The sequence below is a fragment of the Anabrus simplex genome, chromosome 1, assembly GCF_040414725.1.
Source record: "Anabrus simplex isolate iqAnaSimp1 chromosome 1, ASM4041472v1, whole genome shotgun sequence".
NCBI classification, from domain to species: domain Eukaryota; kingdom Metazoa; phylum Arthropoda; class Insecta; order Orthoptera; family Tettigoniidae; genus Anabrus; species Anabrus simplex.
Genome location: NC_090265.1, coordinates 929,912,879 through 929,927,075, shown reverse-complemented (window position 1 = coordinate 929,927,075; position 14,197 = coordinate 929,912,879). Strand labels below are relative to the sequence as shown.

At 39.5% G+C, this 14,197-nt stretch overlaps 1 protein-coding gene and 1 long non-coding RNA gene across 2 annotated transcripts in view; one reads left to right on the top strand and one right to left on the bottom strand.

The window, feature by feature from the left end:
• The window catches only part of Scgdelta (sarcoglycan delta), a 545,288-nt gene that overhangs the window by 19,731 nt on the left and 511,360 nt on the right, over nucleotides 1-14,197 (top strand). The window contains exon 2 of the mRNA XM_067148647.2: nucleotides 13,516-13,565. Coding sequence (XP_067004748.1) covers nucleotides 13,516-13,565 — 50 coding nt within the window. The remainder of the gene's footprint in view (nucleotides 1-13,515; nucleotides 13,566-14,197) is intronic.
• LOC136874941 (uncharacterized) overlaps nucleotides 1-14,197 on the bottom strand; it is a 216,593-nt gene that overhangs the window by 156,533 nt on the left and 45,863 nt on the right. The gene's annotated exons all lie outside the window — the stretch shown is intronic.

Sequence of the window (14,197 nt, the reverse complement as noted above, 5' to 3'; positions counted from 1 at the left end):
CTGTATTTTAAATTTTGTTTTTAAGAATATTTTATCACTACCATATGTGCCCGTGCTTCACTACGGTATTCTACATTGTATACGGATTTGTACGTAAATTACTATACACGCGTTGATTGAGATTTTATTAAATTGCTAGCCTCTCAGCCTTATCGAAGAAACGCCATTAAGAAGTCCCCGTACGATATTTTCCGTGTAAAGTGCGAGTTATAGAGCTGTGATAATAATTGCAGGCTCATTTGCCGACTGAAATTCACAATCGAGTTGGGAGCTGGTCACAATGGATTTGGGGAGTTGTCGTTACAATGACCTTTCCTACTTCCAGGCATAGAGAGGCGTTGTTTCTCTTTTTTTTGTCGTTTGAGCCTACTGGGAACCATGGGGCTCGATTCGACTCCTTGTATGGAAATTTTGTTTTTTCTTCGCCCAGAAAGCTTTCATCTTCTGGCTGTGTGCTTCTTTCCTTTCCTCGGTCGACTTCGGTCAGGTGGTGCCTGTACTCTGTCTGGTGGTGAGAGACTCTGGAAATTAAACGTGAGGAACTTCATCTTTTCGTCCGTATTGAACTGAGATCACAATTAAATTAGAATATAGCGGGTTCCACCTTTTCAATACAAAATACAATGTTGTTGGATGGTATTTACAACATTATTTATTACAGAACATGTTTCGGTGCTCAATTTTTGACACCATCATCAGCTGCTCAGAGTGTGCGAAAAAACTTGGCAATCTAAACATTAAACAACATATTGTCCTACGTAACTCCTTAAAATACATACTGTATATACAAACAATAGAATATTGCACTAGTTAAATCCTAAAACATCTACAGTAAATTATGCTATATTAAAACTCTAATATGTAACAAGAGAATTCTTGTAAGTCATAAATATAAAATTTCTCGTCTGTTTGATGAGTTGTCTTCACATTCCTTAATGTCTGTGATTTTGTACTATCGTTCGCATTTGAATTCGATAGTACGATAGCCTGTAGCCTGTAGCTTATCGCTTATCGCTTATCGCTTTGATAAATATATACGACTGCGTTCTTATGCTGAGCGCAAAACGTGAAGCACCCAGCGTGCACACCCCAGGGAATTTTGAGAATTTTTTTTTCTAGGGATCTTGAGGTCATCAGATTCTCTGGTACCAAGTCGTAAATTTCTGAGATTTCTGGAAGTGCCTTATTAATTCACGACACCGAGCTCGATAGCTGCAGTCCCTTAAGTGCGGCCAGTATCCAGTAATCGGGAGATAATGGGTTCGAACCCTACTGTAACGAGCTCGATAGCTGCAGTCGCTTAAGTGCGGCCAGTATCCAGTATTCGGGAGATAGTAGGTTAGAACCCCACTGTCGGCAGCCCTGAAGATGGTTTTCCGTGGTTTCCCATCTTCACACCAGGCAAATACTGGGGATGTACCTTAATTAAGGCCACGGCCGCTTCCTTCCCACTCCTAGCCCTTCCCTGTCCCATCGTCGCCATAAGACCTATCTGTGTCGGTGCGACGTAAAGCAAATAGAAAAAAAATAAAGAACCCTACTGTCGGCAGCCCTGAAGATGGTTTTCCGTGGTTTGCCATTTTCACATCAGGCAAATGCTGGGGCTGTACCTTAATTAACGCCACGGCCGCTTCCTTCCCATTCCTAGGCCTATCCCATCGTCGCCATAAGACCTATCTGTGTCGGTGCGAAGTAAAGCAAATAGCATTAATTCACTTCTATTTTTATACCTTTATATGTTGATCGCTCCGAATCGACTTGCATTTATATACATATATGTATAGAGAGAGAGAATAATCCTAGCGTTCGTATATTGCCACCCTAGTAGTTCCGTATACACAAATAAGCATCCTTTTGAAGAGGACATGCTGCTATTTGGAGATTGGAACGCGAGAGTAGGGGAACAGAGCCCACTATATAGTAGGGAAGACGGGAGTTGCTTGTTGAGAAGTAGAAGAAGTGAGGATAAAACTATAAACATTTATGGGGAGAAACTCTTAGGGTTGTGTGCTGCGGAGCATTTATATATTCTGAATGGATGGAATGAGGGTGACAGTACGGGGAAATTGACCTATGTTTCAGAGCAGGGGGGGGGGTAGTGTGATATATATAGTTTTAAGCTCGGAGGGAGTGTTAGAGGAAATTTTAAGGATGGAAGTAGGAGACTGGATTGAATCACACCATTTCCCAGTGTGGGTTCTGTTAAAAAGGGGATGGAGAAGAATATAAGAAAAGAAGTTAAGATGAAGGACGAACTAGGGAGAGGGTATAATGAGTACAGATGGACAGAGAAAGTGAAAAGGGATTGAGACAGGGTAGCAAAGGAAGAAGTACACTTACTGAAATATGGATGGGAAAGGGCGTTAGAGGAGAATAACATCAATAAAGCCTTGTAATTGCTGCTACATCCAATAAAGATGATAGCTCAGATAGATAATGGTGGAAGAAGAAAAAAGAAGGAGATGAATGGTTTAATACAGAGTGTGAAAGTATGCGAAAGAGGGTGCTGGGTGCGTTAGGGGAATATAGGAAAAAAAGGTGGGAGCTTAGAAAGAGAGCTTTTTGGAAATTAAGGAAAGATTAAAGAAAATTTGTGAGGTAAAAAAGGCGTGGTTAGAGGAACAGACGGATGCCATAAATAAAGAATGTAAGTTGAACAACACTGAGAAAGTTTGGGGATGGATAAATAGAATAATTAAGGGTAGTAGGAGTCTTGAGAAATCGGGTATTGGGGATGCACAGTGGGTTAGCTACTTTAGGGAATTACTCGGGGGGGGGGGAGGGGAGAGGTATGGTGGATTAAGACGAGGGACGAAGTAATTTGGAGAAATAGAAGAGTGGCAATTTACGAAGTAGACAAGGAAATCACAAGAGATGAAACTTTGGGAGTGATAAGAATTAGGAGCAGGGCGGCGGGGGGTTGCAATGGTATCAATAATAAGTTTTGGAAAGAAATTAGCAAAAATGGAACAAAGGTAGAGGGCATAGTTAAACTATTCAATAAGATTTTGGATGCGTGGAAGTACCCTAGGGAATGGGAGACTGGAATTGTATGTCCAATATAAAAGGGAAATGGTAGCAAAGGCATTATGAGTAGTTATAGGGGAATTTCTCTGTTAGGTTCCTTAAATAAAATGTATACAGGGTTATTAGCGAACAGGTTAAGTGAATGGGCGGAAAGAAACGAAGTTTTGTCAGACTTCCTAGGGGGATTTAGAAAAAAGAAAAGAACAGTGGACAATATAATGATAGTGAATACGGTTTTGGAGTAGTATATGAGCTCATCAAGAGGTAAGGTGTATGTAGCGGCAATCGACTTTGAAAATGCGTTCTATAAGGTCAATAGAGGGGCTCTATTATAGAAATTGGGTAGATTGGGGGTGTCGAAAAGATGCTAAGGGCAGTGGAAGCGATATATAAAGTGGTTAGGTATTGTGTAAAATTGGGTGACGATAGGATGAGCAGACCACTAGAGTCCAGGGTGGGTTTAAAGCAAGAGTGTAAATTATCCCAATATTGTTTATTTTATTTATTAACGATATCTTGGATGGACATGGGGGCGACAATTGGGCCGTACCGGTGATTAATGGGATGGAGACACCGGGTTTGATTTTTGCTGATGATGTGATATTGATGATTCTAACTTCAACAGGGATGCAGAGGAGCTTAAATACAGTGTCGGATTTCGCAAAGAAATGGGCCTTGGAAATTAACGGGAATAAATCGAAAGTGCTAATAGCCCAGGTACACAAAGGAAGGAAGGAGGAGGGGAAATGGATCATGCAAGGAGAAAGGATGGAACAAGTAAATATTTAGGAGTCATTATTAACAGAAAAGGGACTTGGGATGATCAGATAAAGCGTGCGAGAAACAAAGTGATTGCCGCCCTTGCCTTCGTCAAAAACTGCTGGCTAAATTTCCGGGTATCAGTAATAAAACTTTGAGGTTAGTCTTAAGATCGGTGGTTTTTGATAGGATAATGTATGGGGCTGAAATTTGCGGGGTGGATGAGAAAAGAGTAGAATTAAGACGAATTATTAGTAATTTCGATAAGTGGGTGATGCGGCTCCCGCAGTGCATAGCTAATGCAGGGGTGGAATTACTATGTGGGGAAGACTTGGAATTTGAGTGTGTGAAACGAATTGTGAAATATTGGATGATTTTGAAGAGACAAGATGGCGGAAGGGTGCTACAAGCAGCGTACGAACAACAACTGAAGATTATGTATAAGGGTTGCTGGCTAGTCAAAATTAAAAGATATTTGGAGATAATAGGATTAGGATTAGGGCACATGTGGGGAGAGGGATGGACGAAGACAGAAGCCAGAGAGCTGAGGGTACTTTCGAGGAAGATTAGAGACTTTCATAGGCAGACATTATTGGAGGAAAGTAGACTAGGAAGTTCGCTTAATGTTTTATTAAAGTAGAGGCAGTATCGGGGATAAATATTAGATACGTTGACAGGTTAAATAAGGGTGGGTTGGTGTCGTGGCTGAAGGGGCTGCATAAGAACAAGGGTTGGTCAAAAGGAAGGGACAGGACGGTTTGTATACTATGTGGGGCAGTGAATGATGGTTTTCACCTATTAGGTGTCTGTGAAGAAACAAGTAAGATAAGAAATAGATTATTGAGTGCCGAACATCGGAAACTATTGGGAAAAGGGGATGAACAGTCTATTTTTAGGTGGATTATCAAGCAGTTGGAAGACGAAGGCGAGTTGAACAGGTATCTATGTGCGGTAAAATGTAATTTGAGAGCAAGATGAAAGAGGGAGAGTAATAGGGTGGATACGGGGGTATGTGTTTGGAATGAAGATGTGTATTTATGGAATGTTTGTTTAATAATTCGACGATATGCACTGGATGGAGATTGTATGATAAATCTGATGGTGAGTGGAGTACTGTTGTTGGGTACATAGTAGAGTTGGTGAGTTGGTGGAGTTGGGTAAATGATGTGTTACGTATTTTGCAACGGTAGTGGACTTATTGTTTGTGATATGGCAGGATTGAATGTAATTGCTGACTACCGTTGTTTCGGAATTGAACGAGAGTAGGCCAGGGAACAATGAATGTGACGCAAGTTGTTGTCTGCCTAAGGACACGCGATGAGTGGGCTGAAACGTGGAGTCGGTGACTCCTGCAGAAAAATAGTCTTGTATCGGATATATCTAGTAAGTTAGAGTAGTTAATGAGAATTTAGTTCAGGTACCCAATTAGTATATAGATCTCCAGTTTAGTATTATTAGTAGATTATTACTATGATTATTATTACTACTATTATTGTTTTTTATTATTATTCTTTCAGATTTGGACAGGTACAGTTTTCTCACGATTTATGTACAGTAAGGGATAGTAAGGAATAGTTGGTAAGAGAGAGCAGGTCATTCCCGGAAGAGGAGGGGTAGGACGAGCCTACCCCTTAGAAATAAAAGATACATATATGCGGAACGAGGAGAAGAGAGGCGGGGTACAGTAGGAGAGCAGTTACAGCCTCACAAGGTCGACCGCTAATGGAATGGTCAGAAGGCAGCACTGTCATCCGGTAGGGATGGTTGGGGGCCTCTTACGGGCCCCAAGGATAGGGGCGGTCGTGTCATCATGCGAGGGTGGTCTTTTTCTCACCAGGGATGATGACATGGCCGGACAGCACTAGTTTATTTATTTTATTTATTTTTTATCTAGTGGGTCGATGGGCGTGGCATGTAGGGACAGAGGATGACTGCTGTGGTGATCCTGCCTAGGGAGTGTCACGTTTCCGGAGTATCTGATGGACCTCATGGCATGCCCTAAGAGTCTCGTGTTGTTGTTTTTCTTTGTTCCTTTTTCCTGTTTTCGTAAGTTTTTTTAATTGTGAACATGTATTTGGGGCTGAACGCCTGTTATGTTCAAGAATAAATACAATGCAATACAATATATATATATAGAGAGAGAGAGAGAGAGAGAGAGATTATAATTTACCTTTACAATCAACCTATAGCATTTAGAAATCAGAAAATTACTAAAAATCCGACACAATGCACAGGAATCGTTTTCATAAACAAAATCACTAACACCGCCCATTAGTCTACATCTTAGAAGATAGTCCTGATATATTTTTCACTACATTTGATATTACCTCATTGAGACCTAAGCTTATCACATTTATATGAACAGATTGTATTCACGGACTGTACATTAAGAATGAAACACGAGAAGCTTCTCTGTATGAGGATCAGAATGCTTCTTCTTGGTGTGCTACCTGCCCAGTAGTTGGCTAGTTGTTCACAATGTCTTGGGAGAAACTGAAATGTTCATCACCAATATACTGTATCAATTTCTTTATTTCGTTGATCCTTTTAATATTTATGGGAAGTTTTCCATTATAGGCTTGAGAGTCCAATAGTGTCGGTAAAGTGGGGCGAAGTCCTGTTGGCTTAGACAAAACAAATGATTCTGGCATTTATGGGAGGCTTGAGATCCACTTAGACACTGTAAGAACTCCGGCTGCTGCACACATACATACATACATACATACATACATACATACATACATACATCATTATAGACTGTTATGGCTTTCAGCTGTTCAGTCTGCAAGCCTCTGTGAATGTACTTAACGTCGCCACAATCCTCTATTTGCTACTAGTGCTGTGGCCTCATTTAGTTCTATGCCTCTTATGTTTAAATCGTTAGAAACTGAGTCTAACCACCGTCGTCTTGGTCTACCTCTACTTCTCTTACCCTCCATAACAGAGTCCATTATTCTCCTAGGTAACCTATCCTCCTCCATTCGCCGCACATGACCCCACCACCGAAGCCGATTTATGTGTACAGCTTCATCCATCGAGTTCATTCCTAAGTTATCCTTTATCTCCTCATTCCGAGTACCCTCCTGCTATTGTTCCTACCTGTTTTACCAGCAATCATTCTCGCTACGTTCATGTCTGTTACTTCTAACTTATGAATAAGATATCCCGAGTCCACCCAGCTTTCACTCCCGTAAAGCAAAGTTGGTCTGAAAACAGACCGATGTAAATACAGTTTCGTCTGGGAGCTGACTTCCTTCTTGCAGAATACTCTTGATCGCAACTGCGAGCTCACTGCATTAGCTTTACTACACCTTGATTCAATCTCACTTACTAAATTACCATCCTGGGAGAACACACAACCTAAATACCGTACTTGAAATTACCGACCTGTTCTAGTTTTGTATCACCAATCTGACATTCATTTCTGTTCAATTTTTTACCCACTGACATCTATTCAGTCTTCGAAAGGCTAATTTTCATACCATACTCATTGCACCTATTTTCAAGTTCCAAGATATTAGACTGCAGGCTTTCGGCACAATCTGCCATTAAGACGAAGTTGTCAGCATAGGCCAGATTGTTTAATACATTTCCACCTAACTGAATCCCTCCCTGCCATTTTATACCTTTCAGCAGATGATCCATGTAAACTACGAACAGTAAAGGTAAAATATTACAACCTTGCTTAACCCCTGTAAGTACCCTGAACCAAGAACTCATTCTACCATCAATTCTCACTGAAGCCCAGTTGTCAACATAAATGCCTTTGATTGATTTTAATAATCTACCTTTAATTCCATAGTCCCCCAGAATGGCGAACATCTTTTTTCTCAGTACCCTATCATATGCCTTCTCTAGATCTACGAAACATAATCACAACTGCCTATTCCTCTAGCAGCATTTTTCAATTACCTGGCGCAAACTGAAAATCTGATCCTGACAGCCCCTCTGTGGTCTGAAACCACACTGGTTTTCATCCAACTTCCTCTCTACGACTGATCGCACCCTCCCTTCCAAGATGCCAGTGAATACTTTGCCTGGTACACTAATCAATGAGATACCTCGATAGTTGTTGCAATCCTTCCTGTTCCTTTGCTTAAGGATAGGTGCAATTACTGTTTTTTTCCAATCTGAAGGTACCTTACCAACACTCCACGCTAATCTTACTACTGCCTTCCGACTATACTTCACCATTTCAGGTCTACTTTCTTCTATTCCTGCTGCTTTATGACAATGGAGTTTATTTACTATCCTTTCCACTTCCTCAAGCGTAATTTCACCAACATCATTTTCCTCCTCTCCATGAGCTTGGCTGTTCGCAACACCATCAGGAAGATTTCCTTTTACGTTCAAAATATTCCCTCCACCTCTCCAATGATTCCCTGGGATCTATTATGAGTTCACCTGAATTACTCAAAACACTGTTCATTTCCTTTTTCTCTCCCTTCCAAAGATTCTTTATTACTGTCCAGAAAGGTTTCCCTGCTGCTTGACCTAGCCTTTCCAGGTTATTACCAAAATCTTCCCAAGACTTCATTTTGGATTCAAGAGCTATTTGTTTCACTCTGTTTCTTTCATCTACGTACAAATCCCTGTCTACCTCGGTCCTTGCTTGGAGCCATTTCTGATAAGCCTTCTTTTTACGTTTGCAGGCTGCTCTACATCATTCCACCATGATGTTCGCCTTTTCCCATCTTTACACACAGTTGTTCCTCGGCATTCCCTTGCTGTTTCTACTACAGCATCCCTGTATGCCACCCATTCTCTTTCTATATCCAGAACCTGCTTTCTGTCGACTGTTCGAAACTTCTCACTAATCATGTCCATGTACTTCTAATTTCCTCGTCGTGGAGATGTTCTACCCTTATACGTTTGCAGACAGGCTTCACTTTCTCTACCCTAGGCCTAGATATACATAGTTTACTACAGATCAGATAGTGGTCTGTATCATCAAAAATCCCCGGAATACTCGAACATTCCTAACGGATTTCCTGAATTCGAAGTCGGTTAAGATATAGTCTATTACGGATATGGTACCCCTAGCCTCCCATGTGTAGCGGTGAATAGCCTTATGCTTGAAGAATGTATTCGTAACTGCTAAACCCATACTAGCACAGAAGTCCAGTAAACGCTTCCCCTTCCCATTAGCTTCCATATGTATCCTTCAGTTCTATTTCCAACCCTCACATTGAAATCGCCCATTAGCACTGTTCTATCCTTGCTGTTGACCTTGACCACGATGCCACTCAATGCCTCATAAAACTTGTCAAATTCATCATCATCTGCACCCTCACATGGTGAATACACTGAGACAATTCTCGTCCTAATTCCTCCAATTTCCAAATCTACCCACATCATTCGCTCATTTACGTGCCTAACAGAAACTATGTTGCGTGCAATGGTATTCCTGATAAAGAGCTCTACCCCATACTCTGCCCTTCCCTTTCTAACACGCGTCAAGTACACTTTATAATCCCCTATCTCTTCCTCGTTATCATCCCTTACCCGAATATCACTTACTCCTTGCACATCGAGATGCATCCTCTTTGCTGACTCAGCCAGTTCTACCTTCTTTCTTCCATAAGCTCCATTAATATTGATAGCTCCCCATCGAATTCCATTTCGTTCGCCAAGTGCTGCACAATCATATTGGAATTAATTGTACACATAAATATGAAAAGCTATTTTGTCCTTTCTAGGCATGTTTCTTCAAAAAGAAGTAGTTGATAACACTAAATGTTTCGCGTGAATTAACGCATCTACATTTCAACTGTAGGAATATGAAAATACACGCATTTGAAAAATGTTTGCACATGTGCTCTTTTTCAAATGAACGATTCAATTAATATTTCAATTTTTGTATTTCTTTCTTTATTCCATACCCAGATATTTGTACTTTTAGACTATCTTCAACCGATAAACTCTGCTGATAACTCAGTCTAGGTTTACTTGTAACGTATTGTTTGAATTAATCTACCTCCAATTTCTGAGTCATTATATCTTCACAATGTAATCCGGTATTAATTTACATATGAACGGTTACCATTTAAACTTGGAATATAACAGTAGACTCCGCAAGAGAAGGGTCATATTTTCTGCTACGTCTGAGTTGTTAGGAAATCTGCATACAATGTATTGTAATAAATATATTTCATAGAATGACACTGAGTTCAAAATTGCCTTTTATTTCGTTGAAGCGTTTACTACTGTTTGAGAATGACCACCTTCAGCAACTGAGTACAAGTACAGAAATAAGAGGATCTTTATCAATTTAAAAATCACATCTGTATTCATAGTAGTTCCCTTTCATGTCCTAAATGTATTGTTCTTTAATTTTTGTTTTTTATTTCCCAATGTTTAATGGCATACGTTGTGTATTGTGGCATAAATTATTCAAAGTTATTTTTTAATTTTTTTTATGAAGTTCAACTTTGTCTTTGTGGCAATCCAGAATTTCTGGAAAGTAGTTCAGTTTCTCAATAAATATATGTATAGTATATTCAAGTCAATATAATTCGTTGTAACCGTAGTGGGCACCAGCATTGAAAGAATAACCTTATCTCTGTATAAAGGAATGAAATTACGTCTCTTTTCTGATGAGGCCTCCATAAGCTTCTACACGCACAACAGGAGCATTAGAATCTGGATCCGATCCGATGGGAGATGTAACGAAACCTTCATCCTGAACTGCCATGCTATAGTAACATTCCACGAAGAACTCAGTTATACAGAATTCAAGCAGGGCGACTTAATGTTAGAGAACCAATCAGTAAGATGTATAAAGGTAATCAGCGCAGAACTGAAGGAATGGTGCATAGATACGAATAATATAAAGACGACAACACCATTAACAGTAACTTTTTCTTCCAATTAAATTTAAACATAGATCTGCATTTGACAGACCCAGATGAAAACAAATGATAAAGATTGTGTCAGGATACAGGCTACCGGAGCTACTGGACATCTTTGCAATAATCGAATGTTTATAATAAAATTTATAGTCCGACTCTTTGGCTGAATAGTCAGCGTACTAGCCTTCGGTTCATAGGGTTCGATTCCTGGCCGGGTCAGGGATTTTAACCTTAATTGGTTCCAATGCCTCGGGGGCTGGGTGTTTATGGCGTATTCAACATTAGAAATCATCCTAGGTAAGGCCCTCATCTTCACAGACATGCAGGTCGCCTAATAGGCCGTTTACTAGAAAAATACCTGCACCAGGCCTCACCGGAGGCTATTCGCCATTATTATTAATAAAATGTATAGCCATTTAATAAAGTGTAAATTTTTGTGGTAATTTTACTGTTTCGGACAATTAGGTCCTATGGATTTTTTGAAAAGTAGACGGTTCATTTTCTGAATACTGAATCCATCTCTCAATGGTACCGCACAGCTTATGCAGGGCGTTTTTGTGGCTTTTAGTATAGCAGCAAATTTAATTTAGTGCATCTTAAAGGACAGAGTTATATCTAGGTTGACACTTTGATGTTGTGTTGTGGAGAAACAGGGCTCCACTATCACGTAAAATCAGGCCTTTGTCACAGAGGTAGAAGCACGTGACCTCTGTTTTAGACAGATTCATCGCTGTTCGGGCTAAAGGTCATATCTCAATATGCTCTTCCTATCCACTATTTTCATGAAGACTCGTCATGCCTTCCAGCCACATATTGATACGCAGGCCACTGGAACAATTTTCGTTGAGTTCATTTTCTTATGCTAACATGTAAAGGAAAATTAACCTTATGTACATTAACCTATAGAAGTGCGTAAATGAGTCATGCAAACATACATTCCTAGAGTGCGGTATGATAAGGTTCATTTTACTTCAAACGTAAGCATAGGAAAATGAACACAACGAATATTGTTCTGATGGCCTGCATATCAATATGTGGCTGGGAGGCGTGACCAGCCGTAAGGAAAATAATGGATAGGAAGAGCATAGGGAGAACAGCGAACAGCGACGAATTAATCTTCAGTCCCCATTTTTAGGATTTTATTTGTACGAATTTTATGCAAATTAGCAGTTTCAATAGTTGAACTGAAATTTACTAATCACTGAATACCCACAGAATTTAAGGATTTGGTATATTCTGTATACAGGAGGGCAGACGGCATCTTGTCTGTCTCTTAATCAGGTTCAGTTGATGTATCGTGTACGACTTCGATCTTATACAGTGGGCTGGAATGTGGTTTGATCAGCCTCGTGAGGCCAACTAAGAAGCTGTTCCATATGAGAGGCAGCGGGCCCGGTCGTGAAAACCAAATAATATAGTTGTGGATGATATTACATTGACTAGGTGACACTCAAACATCTGTATGTGCACTAATGGTCTTGGCAGCCCTTATATGAGTTTTCTGTGTCTTCTGTGTAGTACGAAAATCGCAAAATCAGGTAAGCTATCGACAGTGTGAAAATTGAAAAAACTGGAAAACAGTGTGAAAATGGAAAACGATCCTCAAAACTACCGACAGTGTGAAAATGAAAACATGGGAAAACGTCTTCAGAGATACCAACAATGCGAGAATGGAAAACATGGAAAACTATTTTCACGGTTACCGATAGTATGTAAACGAAAACCTGGAAAGTCATCTTAAATATTACTGATGGTGTAATTCGATTTAGCGTTCTCTAGAATGCAACCTCACAGGTTCACGACACAAATTATTTATTATTATTATTATTATTATTATTATTATTATTATTACTATTATTATTATTATTATTATTATTATTATTATTATTATTATTATTATTATTATACATACAGTAGCCAACAACTACACTTATTATGACTTTGAAATATGTCTCTCGTCATTCACTTCGGAGAGGCCAAAGTTCCATGAATTATAATTTTAGCTGATACATTACACAGCTGTATACACTTCCTAAACGTGAACATCTTTCGTAACTGACCGCATGTATATAGTGTAGTTGTCTAAGGAATTTTTTTGTGGTCCGTTTCAGTTTCTTATTATCATCCTCAGTTGTAGGTAATCGGGTATGTTTAAGCGACACAGTCGCCAGGAAAAAATGCTATTCACCTATGTACGGATACGTATTGGCAGGGATTTGTCCTCCAATAATTATTATATTTATACAGTACAATTTCTTATAAAGGGCTAAGGTGAGTTGATGAAATGCGTTGTTGCAACAAAAAAGTCATAAGACTGCCGAATTTCTTAAGTCCATTTAATTATTATTATTATTATTATTATTATTATTATTATTATTATTATTATTATTATTATTATTATTATTATTATTATTATTATTATTATCCGGCTGCATGGCTGACTGGTCACAGTCTTAGCCTTCGATCCTCGGAAATCCTGGATCGAATCCCGGCTAGGTCATGGGACATTAATAGTAAACGGCTAAATCCGTTGTGTCGGAAACGAGGTACGTGCACTATCTCCAACATTCTGCAAACTCATACATGACACTCAACACGATTCTTCTCAACAGTAACATGCAGCTTCCAGTATACAGCAGAAAACACCTGCCCTCATCAGAGAACTAATTTTAGAAGGGCTACATCAAGCTTAAATGACCACACCAAATAATAATAATTAATACAATAGTGGTAGCTGTGATGTTGGTGGTAGTGGAGGAAGTAGCTGTAGTGATATTAGCAGTAGAAACTGGACCACGTTCCATTCGTTCTTTCATACTTGCACTGTAATCTGGTCATAAACATGTTGTAACCGCAGTATTTTCTTCTTTTGTTTCAGACCTCCAGCAACAGCCACAACAAGCCGTCTGAAAATAGCACCAGCAACAGGTTAGTGACGGTACGATAATAGCTACTCAATTTAGGGGATTTCCTTCGGTCCATAAAGTAGCAGGAATATTTTAATAAAGTGTGGATGTGGTAGCTGAACACAGCATCCGCGGCGCTTGTTTCGCTTCACAATGGGGATGGTTATTGGATTCTCTGTTAAAGTATCGCACATTAATGTCTGCATAAATTAACTTAGCGGAGTGAGGCTATCAAATTTTATGGCTACTGAAGTGATATCCATTGCACTTTATCAGTTTTTTTGCTTCGCGTAAATGAAGAGGAGAGTGAATTCCTCGTCGTTATTTTTGTGTACTTTATAGACATCTGTGTTTATGGTATGTAACCATAAATACTATCAGTTGTTTAAATAATTCATAATGTGCGTACCCTCAGTGTTAATTAAGGGACTGTAACTGTTTTATGAAGCAGCTCCAAAGGAGAAATGTTACATGTTCCTTGTTAACTACGTTCCAGTCCCCCTACAAACTTTATACCTCTAGCAAGGTCAAAAATGCACCTAAGCCTCTGAAGACGGTAGGTAGTAGTGCTGCTAGTCGTTACGCCATGAAGGTATACTACTGAAATAAATTCCACTAATGATATATAAGTAGTTGAGTTTTCTTTTTTTTTCT